The sequence below is a fragment of the Hyla sarda genome, chromosome 10 (genome assembly GCF_029499605.1).
Source record: "Hyla sarda isolate aHylSar1 chromosome 10, aHylSar1.hap1, whole genome shotgun sequence".
Classification (NCBI taxonomy): domain Eukaryota; kingdom Metazoa; phylum Chordata; class Amphibia; order Anura; family Hylidae; genus Hyla; species Hyla sarda.
This window is the reverse complement of record NC_079198.1, coordinates 85,459,145-85,472,266: the sequence shown is the minus strand read 5'-3', so window position 1 is coordinate 85,472,266 and position 13,122 is coordinate 85,459,145. Positions and strand designations below refer to the sequence as shown.

At 40.9% G+C, this 13,122-nt stretch overlaps 1 protein-coding gene across 1 annotated transcript in view; it reads left to right on the top strand.

The window, feature by feature from the left end:
- Positions 1–650: 650 nt before the first annotated feature.
- LOC130293218 (5-hydroxytryptamine receptor 3A-like) overlaps positions 651–13,122 on the top strand; it is a 39,659-nt gene continuing 27,187 nt past the window's right edge. The window contains exons 1-5 of the mRNA XM_056541721.1: positions 651–791; positions 7,684–7,728; positions 8,597–8,706; positions 9,219–9,388; positions 9,537–9,692. Coding sequence (XP_056397696.1) covers positions 651–791; positions 7,684–7,728; positions 8,597–8,706; positions 9,219–9,388; positions 9,537–9,692 — 622 coding nt within the window. The remainder of the gene's footprint in view (positions 792–7,683; positions 7,729–8,596; positions 8,707–9,218; positions 9,389–9,536; positions 9,693–13,122) is intronic.

Here is a 13,122-nt window from a genome sequence, read left to right as displayed (position 1 = left end):
TGATTCTCACGCCTACTGGTAGGTGGTGTAGCTTTGCGCCTAATAAACTACCTTTCGCACAAAATAGCGACTTTTGACAAAAGTCACAAATGAGAGATAAGTGACCATGGTCAAGTGCATGGTCAAAAAGAAAAAGTTCTACGGATAGGCAAAAAAGAGTGAAACTGTCTATATCAAAAGACGCATAAAAGTCACTAAATATGCTGCTTGCGCCTGAACTGCGCCAAAGCATAGACCAAAAAAAAAATGCTCTAAAAGCAATGATAAATCTCCCCCTATGTCATAAAAAAAAACAAAAAAAAAAAACACCTGGGCGGATGGATTCCCACTGGAATATTATAGAAAATGCAAGCCCATGAGAAAAAATAGAATTTTTGCTGCTTGCTAAAGAATCAGTCAAAACTCTAAATGTCACTGTTCACATCATGATGGAAACACGTTTTTTCTGCTGCATTGAATCAACCTTTTATTTATTTTTTATCCAATGGGATTGTGTGGACCTTATCCCTATTCTCTCTGTTTGCACCCAAGCTTTTGGGCATTCAGAAGAGCTCTACCCGCAAGAGAGTGCTGCTGCCTTGTGTGTTGTAGATAGATACTGTATGTATATAATTTTTTTTATTTCCTTCCTTGGACCAGAGCCTTATGTAATGAAATCCAATACATCACCTTTAGTGGAACTCTCAGACTATTTGATGGACGGGTACAACAAAGGCGTGCGACCTAAGAAGAATTGGCGAGACACAACCACAGTATTTATAGAGGTAGCCATAAATGCAATTCTTGAGTTGGTAAGTATTTATTTTTTACCCTAGTTTTGGCAACATTAGAGTTTTATGAAAAGTTGGGTTCAGAAAAGTGATTATAGTGGCAGCTTTGTGTTCTTTTATAAAATATCAATAATTTCCTGAACAATAGCTATTATTTTAATAGGTTCCCAAATTTTATCAGGACCCTAACGTCTCAATCGAAGTTTAAAGCAGCTAAAAAGAGCATGTCTCGTTTTGGAGGACCTGTCCTATTCTGCATGACACACACAACTTATTGATTCGAAAAGGCCCTGTGCAATGCTTTATTTCCCCTGTGGTGGCGCTACAGGGAAACTGTACCCTTACTGTCAGGTTTCCAAGTCAGTTACTGGGAGTCCCAGAGGACTACACTTTTGTTACCATATTATCTTTTGAACTATCACTCTGTAAAATTCTTTATATGTTACACTGTTTAAACCCTACATAAAAATTATATCAATTTCAATAGAAAATGTGCTCATTCATTATTTCATGATGTGTTAACTCTTAGATAAACAGCTGTACACAAGTGTATCTAAAATCCAGGAAAAAACCATTTGTTTTGCTGATTACACTTCATACCACTTGTCTCCATAGGAAAAGTAAATAAGTATCTATGAATTTTAATACAGAAAACATTTGGCAGATTGAATCATTTACTTAAAAAAAAAAGATGGTTGATTGAGAATTCAGACTGCCGGGTTATAGACTTCACAAAATTATTGACATAGTCTAATTTTAATCTTACAATCTAATTTTAATAAACAGACTTATTCCTAAAGGGATACGTGCACCATTGCAAAATACCTTTTAGAATACATCAATGCTTCTTTTTTTATTTATTTTTTTTTATTGGGGAGGGGGTTTGGCTTTTGCAATCCTGCTCCTGCCCACCACTTAGACTTTGTAGTTAGGACTAAAAACAGACATTGCAATTTTGCAAAAAAGTAACAAACAAGAAAAAAAACAAAAAAACAACAACACTTTATTCGCTGCATGACTTTTCTGGGGCCAAAAATGCTTTGGCCAGATGTTAGCTGGGAATCAATAGGGTGGAAGTCAATAGGGTAATATGAAATGCCATACTCAAGATTTATTGTTGTTTTTTTGGGCGGTCGGGAGATTTAGGCTCAGTGTTAGCTTTTTTAAATCAAAACGTGCTCAAGGTATGGCATTTAACCTCCCTTAGACTTCTATAGGTGTGAAAAAATGGCTGAAAACTATGGTGTGTGTTGGCATTTTTTCTGCTTATTTTCCACAATTTGTTGTTAGAAAATCACATGACTTGTAATAAGCAAAACACAGGGAATAAAATGCTTAACAAAAAATCTATTCTAAAACACACTCTTTTTGGAAAAAAATATCAGGAAATACTGCATCATGAGGAGAAAAAAGGAGTCTGTTTCTGTGCCTTTTTCAGGCCAAAAAGACACCAAACAAAAGCTTTGTATGTTTCAAGCTTTATTGTCCATTTTGTTTAGAACAAAAAAAATTAGTCATGGGGCAATTGGCCATGCAGCATACTAGGTACAGGGTATGTGTGAACCTAGTATTAGAATGCTGAGCTCCAGTTAAGGGTTGCTGGCTGGTGTGAAGAATAAGATACATAAACATTTAGACACATACACTTATATACAGGCAACAAATGCAATTATTCCGCTCTGAACAGCATCTATAACAAAAAATCTAGTAACTTTACAAATAGTTCAAATTAAAAAGATAGAATTTTATTTACACAGCTCACATACAGACTTATTTGTCTCCATGGTTACACACTACAAACAAACCTTAAGTGTAGTCTTATTCAGTAGTCTTACTAAAATAGATGTGTCTCCTGTTTGGGCCAGTTTCACGTGGCCATAATATTCCCATGTGAAAACAGCCTTACTTATAGTCTTCCATTGTGGAAATAGCTTCTACTGGTGGCATTGGAAACATAGTTCATAAGGTTAAAAAAAAGATCGGAGTCCATCAAGTTCAACCTATAACCCTAATGAGTCCCTACTGAGTTGATCCAGAGGAAGGCAAAAAAAAACCCTCATACTCGCGGTAAAAATTCCTTCTCGACTCCAAATATGGCAGTCAGAACAAATCCCAGGATCAACCTTCGGCCCTTATAGATCTAGAATATATAACCTGTAATGTTATTATTCTCCAAAAATGCATCCAAACCCCTTTTACATTATTTTACCAAGTTCTTCATGACCACCTCCTCAGGCAGAGAATTCCACAGTCTCACTGCTCTTACAGTAAAGAACCCCTGTCTGTCCTGGTGTAGAAACCTGCTTTCCTCTAAATGTAGAGGATGCCTCCTTGTTATAGATACAGTCCTGGGTACAAATAGATCATGGGAGAGATCTCTGTAAGGTACCCTAATATATTTATACATAGTTATTAGGTCGCCCTTAAGCCTTCTTTTTTCTAAACTAAATAACCCTAATTCTGATAATCTTTCTGGGTACTGTACATTCCCAGTATTACCTTGGTTGCCCATCTTTGAACCCTCTCCAGCTCCACTATATATTTCTTGTACACTGGTGCCCAGTTCTGTACACAGTATTCTATGTGTGGTCTGACTAGTGATTTGCACAGCGGTAGAATGATTTTCTTGTCGTGGGCATCTATGCCCCTATTGATGCACCCCATGATTTTATTTGCCTTTGCAGCAGCTGCCCGACACTGGTCACTATAGCTAAATTTACTATCAAAGGGATATTCCTGGAATTTTTTTATTTGACTATGCTACAGGGGCTGTAAAGTTAGTGTAGTTCATAATATAGTGTCTGTACCTGTGTGTGACGGTTTTCTCACAATTCTTCTGTGATTTTCACCCCAATATTTATTTTTAATAGCATACAAAAGGACTGTTGTCTCAGATTTTTCCCAGGTTGCAAGGAGGCCAAGGCCTGACTCACTAGTCAGCTTATGACAGGGAGCCTGTCTGCTTCAATGGGTGGAGGGATCGCTTGGTGGGAGAGATATCAATCTGCAATTAATGCAACAGCTGGAGGCACCCTGGTTGAAAACCACAGGTCTTTTGAATGGATGCAGCTCATTTAAGTTTTAATGGGTGTGGTGGCTAATGTGTGGGAGAGAGGAAAATGGAATTATGGGATTTGTAGTCAAAAAAGAAAAACTCAAACAGGAAATACTAGTTCACAAAAAGCTAACTACAATGTTATGGTGGACTCACTACATAGACATTTAGGGGAAGATTTATCAAAACCTGTGCAGAGGCAAAGTTGCCCAGTTGCCCATAGCAACCAATCAGCTTACTTCTTACATTTCTTAACAAGGCCTCTGAAAAATGAAAGAAGTGATCTGATTGGTTGCCATGGGCAACTGGGCCACTTTGCCTCTGTACAGGTTTTGATAAATCTCCCCCTTAGTCCCAAGACAAGCACAGATCCTTCCTAAGCATGTCCACTACTGTCTGGCAGGTATGTACTATAATCACCTTATGGTGAATAACCCCTTTAACTAAGACTCCAAAGTCCTTTTCCACATCAGTCGTCCCAAGTGTTCTCTTATTTAATACATAATCCCAGCCTGGATTTTTCTTCCCCATGTGCATTACCTTACATTTATTGGTGTTGAACCTCATGTGCCACTTCCCAGCCCAAACCTCCAACCTATCCAAATCCATTTGTAACAGTGCACTGTCCTCTATAGTGTTTACCTCTTTACAGAGTTTAGTATCATCTGCAAAGATTGCTGCTTTACTATTGAAACCCTCTACTTGGTCATTAATAAATATATTAAATAGAACAGAACCCAAGGCTGACCCCTGTGGTACCACACTAGTAACAGTCACCCAATCAGAATAAGAACCAGTAATAACATCCTCTGTTTCCTATCACAGAGCCAGTTATTTACCCACTTGCACACATTTTCCCCCAGTCCAAACCTTCTCATTTTATGCACCAACCTTTTATGTGGCACCGTATCAAATGCTTTAGAAAAATCCAGATATACGACATCCAGCGATTCCGCCTGGTCCAGTCTGGAGCTCACCTCCTCATAAAAGCTGATCTGGTTATTTTGACAGGACCGATCACTCATAAATCCATGCTGATATGGAGCCATACATTTATTTTTATCAAGAAACTCCAAAATAGCATTCCTTAGAAAACCCTCAAACAATTTACATACAACGGAGGTTAAACTGACAGGCCTATAATTCCAGGGGTCACCTTTTGACCCCTTTTGTAAACATTGGCACCACATTTGCCATGCGCCAGTCCTGGAGAACAGTCCCTGTCACTATAGAGTCCTTGAATATTAAAAATAAAGTCTGTCTATTACATTACTTTATTCCTTTAGAACACAGGGGGTGAATGCCATCTGGACCTGGCGATTTGCCTATATTGATTTTTTATAGGCGGCACTGTACTTCTTCCCGGGTTAGACAGGTGACCTTTACTCGGGAGTTTACCTTATCACACTGTATTTCACCTCGCATTTCCTTTTCCTCCGTGAATATAGTGGAAAATATTTTTTTTTATATATTTGCTTTTTCCTGATCCCAGTTTATAATTTCTTCTACACTTTCATTTTTAACCTTTTTGCTATTTATATAGTTAAAGAACATTGTGGGATTAGTTTTACTCTCTTTTGCAATGAGTCTTTCTGTCTCTATTTTTGCAGCTTTTATCTGTTTTTTATATGTTTTACATTTTTCTCTATACCTTTTTAATGCTTCTTCACTGCCGTCCTGTTTTAGTAGTTTAAATGCTTTTTTTTTTTTTTTTTTTTTTTGTCGTTTATTGCCCCCTTAACATTTTTATTCATCCATATTGGTTTTCTTTTATTTCTGACCCATTTTTTTCCCATAAGGTATCTTACAGTGAGAATTTAAGATTTTTTTAAAAGTCTCCCATTTAGTGTCAGTATTCTTGTTTTTGAGGACATTATCCCAATTTATATTGTTAAGGGCTTTTCTGATTTGATCAAACTTTGCCTTCCTAAAGTTCACTGTTTTTGTAGCCCCTTGAGAGATTCCCTTATTGAAGAACAAGTTATAATGTATTATATTTTGATCACTAGTTCCTAGGTGTCCTTCTACTTGCACATTAGTTACTCTTTCAGCTCTGTTGGTTAATATTAAGTCCAGTAGGGTGTCCCCTCTGGTCAGGCCCATACACCATTTGGGACAGAAAATTGTCTTTAGCTATAGTCAGAAACCTGTTTCCTTTATGAGAATCACAGGTTTCAGTCTCCCAATTTATATCAGGATAGTTAAAGTCTCCCATTATTATGACCTCATTCTGATTTGCTGCCTTGTTTATTTGCCTAAGTAATTGATCTTCTGCCTCTTCCATTATGTTTGGCGGCTTATAGCAAACCCCTATCAGAATTTTGTAATTTTTATCTCCATATATTTCTACCCATAATGACTCCACATGACCCCCCTTCTATCCTTCTTCTCCCCAAGCACAGCTGCACCCTCTCCATTGAGGTGCAGCCTGTCCCTAGGGTAGAGCCTGTATCCGACAGCGAAGTTGGACCAGTTCTCCATGAAACCAAATTCCTCCTTCCTACACCAGCTTCTAAGCCACTTGTTTATCTCCCTAATCTCCTGCTGCCTCTTCAGAAAATATTACCCTGGAGGTCCTTGCCTTAAGCTTGCGGTCTAAGTCCCTCAAATCATTTTTAAGGACACTCCACCTACCTCTTACTTTGTCATTGGTGCCAATATGCACCATGACTGATGGGTCCTCTCCAGCCCCACCTAGCAACCTGTCAACCTGATCCACGATGTGCCGAACTTGAGCACCAGGAAGACAACACACTGTTTAGCGATCCCCGTCTTTGTGACAGATCGCCCTGTCTGTCCCCCTAATAATTGAGTCCCCCACTACCAGTACCTGTCTGGCCTGCCCTGCACTCCTCATTCCCTCCTTACTGGAGCAGACACCCCCCTGGCAGTCAGAGGCAGAGTCCTGCTGCAGTACTGCTAACTCTGAAATGGCATCCCCCTCAGCTGCCAACCAGGCAAACTTGTTGGGGTGTGCCAGATCAGGACTAGCCTCCGTGACACTTTTTCCTCTACCCTGTTTTCTAACTATAACCCAGCTAACTGCCTGACTGTCCTGCACCTCCGTACCACTATCCTCCCCCACCTCTACCCCAGAGAGTACTTGCTCAGTGAGCAGGAGACTCCTCTCGAGCAGGAGACTCCTCTCCAGGTTGTCAGTGCGTCACAGTGTTGCCAGTTGCTCCTCTAGATCCAGGATCTGGGCTTCCAAATGAACAACTCGCACACATCTCACACAACAATATGCACCCACAAACTGCTGTTCAAGGATTGCATACATTGTGCAAGATGCACACTGGACTGCGTTTTCCAACATGGAGGCCATACTAAATTTGGGGATTGCAAAAATTTACAGTAAAAAAAAAAAAAAAAATCTAATATTTCAATTAAACTCCCTAAATTTAAAGTCCCTCTAACTTTTATACTTACACTCACTTGTATACTTCACACTCTTGTATGCAGACACACAATCACTAGCTCAGACAATCGCTTAGTATACTTTCTTTTATAGTAACCAGACACCACCTCTCTTCCACTGCCTGGAAGTGAATGCAAACATAACAAACAGAAATAAAAGCCTTTATTATACAGAGCATATTTCCACATTTGAACCAATTTATTGTTTTCATAGTTGTTTAAAGTAGTTTAAGTAAGCTGATGGCTAGATAGGGCCAGTGGTCTTCTACTTTGGGTAAATACAAGTCTTCTTGTTGTTATGCAAATTAGACTAAAGTGCCCTGGGGACATTTCCCAGCATGGTATAGCGGAAATCTTGGTGGCTAGCTTTTTATAACTACAGACCCCTGTTTTCTGCTGACATGTATGTTTCAAGTCTTCTTACTTTTCCTCTCTTCACAGGAGGAGAAAAACCAAATTGTGAAAAGTTACATCTTGTATAACCAGGTAACATTACAGATAATTTATAGTCCTTTACTTTTGGTAGCCCTACTCTTATGACAACTTGAAAGAGCCCTTTGGCCCAAATGTAGAGGACAAATAAACTTCCTACATTTAAAAAAAAAAAAAATCCAGTAAAAATGTATGTCCAAATTTGTGATTAGTCAATGTTTAAGTGAGCATACCCCCATGGATCATAAAAACAAACTGGGAATAATGTGCTGCTTGGTGCTTCTTTCCCTGGCTGAATAAGATCTTTGTCTCATTGCAGGAGTTTGCCTGCAATAGAAAGTCTATGGGATCCGTCTACTGCAGCGAGATGGAGATTGCTCAGCTTAACATTATTCTCAGCTCATTCTAATGATCTGTGGTGGTCTGTCTGTGGAGACATTGGCCAATGAAAACTTTTGACATATCAAAAGTTTTTTCAAAAGATAGGTACACATTTAAGGGGTTGCCCAGTTAAAACTATCTTATCCCCTGGCTACGTAGTTGAGACTGCTTGGACCCACTGCGATCTCCAGAACAGGACCTCAGCTCTCCTCAGCATGTGCTCCATTCATTTGTATGGGAACGCTGGAGACGCCTGAGTGCTGTACCCTGGTCTCTTCAGAGCTCCCATAGAAATTAATGGAGCACCTGCACCACGCTCCTCACTGAGAGCCAGAGTCTCATTCCAGAGACCGCAGAGGGGGGTCCCAGCAGTCTGACCCCCTGTTATAAACTTAGTTTTCACGAGACAACCCCTTTAATCTCTTAAATGCTCTGAATTTCTTCATAAATGGGTAATCCAATATTAATAATATAAACATTAAACCACTGATAAGACTTTAGTGTTTTTTTATGTTTTATTTTCTATTTTTCCATTATACAGTCATGGGTAGATGATTTTCTTCAGTGGGATCCTATCCAGTTTGACAACATCACACATATCTACCTTCCGACAGATTCAATATGGACACCAGATATCATGATTGAAGAAGTGTAAGTCTAAGAATATAGAAATCTATTTTTTCGAAAACCAATGAATAAACATATACACATAAACATAAAAAAATTAAAAAAATCTATAAAATAAATCATGTCATTGGTCTATAATCAGAACTTGCAGATACAGCGTCACCTCTTTGATCTTTAAAATCTGCATGTAAAATCACAAAAAAGACAACACTTCTAAAATGGCCTTCAGAGGCATGTCCCTCTTAGTTGTAAGCAACTGCAATAAAATTATATTGCTGCCTATTTTGCTTTAGAAACACTGTAGATCCACAACCAAATTTTTAATGGTGGCCCTAAACTAAAATTTTGCCCAATAACATAATTTGCACATAGTCTCTCAAAAATCTATACAATTTAGTGCCATTTCGGATTTACCCATGGAATGTTCTGTATTTTCATCTGATAAAATTCTTAAACATTAAACATTCTGTGCACACTGTATTACTATGTTGATAAATGACTATATTCCCCAGCTATTTATCGTTCTCTGTCTTCAGTGTGGGCACCGCAGAATCTACAGATATCCCTTATACCTATGTGAATAGTAAAGGCATGGTATTCAAGAGCAATCCCATGCACATAACCACTTCCTGCAGTATGCACATCTACTACTTCCCTTTTGATTTTCTGAACTGTTCCCTCTCCTTCAGAAGCTGGCTTCATTCAAGTAAGACTTTCTAAATTTTCTCATATAAAATTTATACCCAAATATATTAATATTGTGACATTATAACAGGTGAATCCAATAATAGATGAAATTCAGGCTCCATTATCTGGATCATATATGGTTCACATCTTCAATTTATATCTTTCAGCTCAAGATATAAACATTACTTTTTTGAGACCACCAAAGGACATGATACGTCTCCCATCCGAAAATGAAGGAGAATGGAATCTTGTAAGCGTGGTTCCCGGCTACCACTTACTGACTGATCATAACTTCCACTTTGGACAAATAAAATACCATGTAAGTTGCCTGTGTGTCTAACATTGGTTTTAAGATGTAGAATCTGCAGAAATGAATCTGTATCCACGTGCTAAATAAATGGCCTTCAAAGTGGGATTTTATCATACCAGTAAGATTTGTACAAATAATCAACTATACAGACTAGGAAAAGGTTGTCTATTAACCAACAATAATCAAGGCAATCTGTAGTAAATATGTAAACTTGAAATGCTTAAAACTTAACATTTAATAATAGTTATCATAAAATAAGGCACCAAAAAGAAACACACAAGGTATCACAATCAGTACCTAGAAAAATGCAGTATAGGGGAGGGAAAGGTCGTTCCACCGATTGCTGACACCAAAAGGGTGTAAAGGTAAATCAGTATAAATTATCATGGAAATGGTCAGTATTCAGCATGTGGAGTGCGACAATCTGACCATAGGCTCCACAATAACTCCCAAACCAACCAACGCATTTCTGTCGCCTAGTAATTAGCGTCTTCCTCACATAAACTGTACATAATAGACGCTGTGGGCAATAACCTGTAAACAGAATCAATCGCAATAGCATGAACTGTATAGGTCAGTAAGGTATGCCACATTTGGTAATGGCTATGTCCCCTGCTGAAGAGAGAGAGAGAGTCATGGAGCAGGCAGTTAGAGAATCGCCTGATATGCCATGTTACTGGCTACTCACAACTCCCAAGATTAAGAGTTGGTGTCCTCCTCCTCACTGCAATGGTAGACAGAAGAAAATAGAAACCCAGCCGCTCTATAAAGGCACTCTGCCCGGTGGCGTGTGACGTCATCCGTGTGCGCTCCCGCTGTACAGACAGCGTGGCATTCCGGAGCAGTACCAGTACTGGAAGGACACTCCCCCCTAGCCACCAGGGGGGAGTGTTGGCCGCCATGGTAACCTGGTGTGCCGAGAACGTCCAGCACCTGTAGTTGCGCTACTGGTAGGGATACGTATTACATGTAGGTGTTAGCATGGCTGATAATAAAGGTAACAAAACAGTGTTGTAAGCCTTGTAACAGAGATTGCCATCTGCATGGATCCAGGAGCATCAACAGCCACCAACAAAAAGGGCATCTGGACGCTACCACCATACAGGTGACAGTTGATCAAAATAGAACTATAAATAGGGGGGGGGGGAGGCAATTCCCTATTTTTGATACAGGTGTGTGGTGTGGCAAACTATTGTAATGCCAATGTCCAATTTTGTGGACATAAGTAATTATATCATCACACCAAATGATGCCTAGACTGAGACAAAATTGCAGTAGGGGTGCCCTTAGCCCCAAGTGGGGGACAAGTCCCTAACCTGCCTAATGCAGGAGGTTGAGAGGGATAGGGGTAGACTGGCCATGGGCCTATCCTATGACTGGTCCTAGTAAACCCTAAACTAGGCCCTAGACCTAGGTGGGGTGGTCGCACTAAATAACCAGCTAGGAAACCCTGATTTTCCAGGCGGGGATGAACTAGCTCCTCAGTGGATCCCACAATCCTCCCTGAACTGCCTGTCTACTCTTCACATGGACCCTTGGTGCGCCCCTCTGACCAACCCTGTGTCCTAGTGACACTGGTCTTGTCCAAGAAACAGGCAAAATTATACTGTTCATTAAGTCCCCTTGGGGCACAGCTATCCAAATTGAAGATCCAGCAGCACTCTTTTTGGAGGAGGACCCTATCCAAATCACTCCCTCTCGGGGAGGGATGTACCCTCTCCCATCCACAGAAAGTGAGGCCACTGGTGTCCACATGATGGTGTATGTTTATTTGCCTGGAAAGGGGCTTGTCTCTGTCATGTCGGATATCCTCCAAATATTCGAGGACCCATTTCTTAAGGTCCCCGATTGTCTTCCCCACATAAAAACTGGGGGCAGTCACAGCGGGCCAAATAGATAACCACTTTGGTGTTACAGTTGAAGAGGGCATAGAGGATGATGTTGGCCAGTGGTCCCCACATTCTTGGCCCTGTTGTTTTGTTAGGCTTTTGGTTTGGGAACAAGTACCAGGGTCTCTATTCTGGTTTCTGCCCCCTGTACGTCCCCTGCCACTACGGGTCTTACCCCTCTTCTGCTTCTGTCGGAACCCAACTTGTCAGTGTCAGAGGATGATAGGCCAGTCTCTAGGTCTCTGGATGTTGTTACCCTCTCAACCACTAAGTACGCATTATTGTCTTGAAAGTCCTGAAGATCACGTCAGAATTGGGTATGTTTACGCTTTGTAGCTGGGTTTCTTGGTCTGAAAAGTCTGGGTCTCCCTTCAATTTTAGTGCTTTCCTGGATGCCCTAATTACAAGGGGGATTCCTAAGGAGGAATTGTTCTACCATCCAGAAAAAAAGCGAAGGGGCTCCAACAATATTTCCTAGCCCACAGTTGTAAGGGATAGGTTGTTGACACCCCAAAGTAGGAAGCCACACCCCACGTTATCAGAGAAATTGGTACATTTGACAGGGCTGCCCCCCAGATACGATCCTTCATCCAGAAACATTGGCCTATACTACTTATGGCTGAAGACTTCAGAGATGCCATAGGCCACTTACCCTCAAATCACCTACTGGCGGGGCCATAATCTGGGGGACAGTCTTACACATAGTCATCTGGGTCCTAAAAAGAATGACCAAGGTACATGGCTCGACCATTTGAAGACACAGGGCAGTCACAGATGTGGACGCTGCAAAGCGTGCAGCTTTATGGTAACCACAAAATCGGTTACTAATGAGTTGACCAGTAAAAAATACTGCATCTCCAATTTCAACTGTAACACCAAAGTGGAAATCTATTTGGCCCGCTGTTACTGCCCCCGCTTCTATGTGGGGAAGACAATCAGGGGCCTTAAGAAATGGGTCCACGAACATTTGGGCGATATCCGACATGACAGAGACAAGCCCCATGCCAGGCAAATAAGCATACACCATCATGGGGGCACCTCACTTTCTGTGGATTGGAGAGGGTACATCCCTCCCAGAGAGGGGGTGACTTGGATAGGGTCCTCCTCCAACAAGAATGCCGCTGTATCTTCATTTTGGATAGCCGTGTCCCAAGGGGCCTTAATGAACAGTATCATTTTACCTGTTTCTTGGACTAGATCAGTGTCACCAGGACACAGGGTCGGTCACAGGGGTGCACCGAGAGTCCATGTGACGGGTAGACCGGCAGTTCAGGGAGGATCGTGGGATCCACTGAGGAGCTAGTTCATCCCCGCCTGGAAGATGAGGGTTTCCTAGCTGGTTATTAGGTTAGGTTCCAGCGTGGGACCGCACTTTTTAATGTGGGCACCCCACCTAGGTCTAGGACCTAGTTTAGGGCTTACCAGGACCAGTCATAGAATAGGCCCACGAACAGCCTACCCCCATCCCTACCAACCTCCTGCATCAGGCAGGTTAGGGAATTGTCCCCCATTTGGGGGAGTCCACCCCTACTGCAATTCTGTCTAGGCATCATT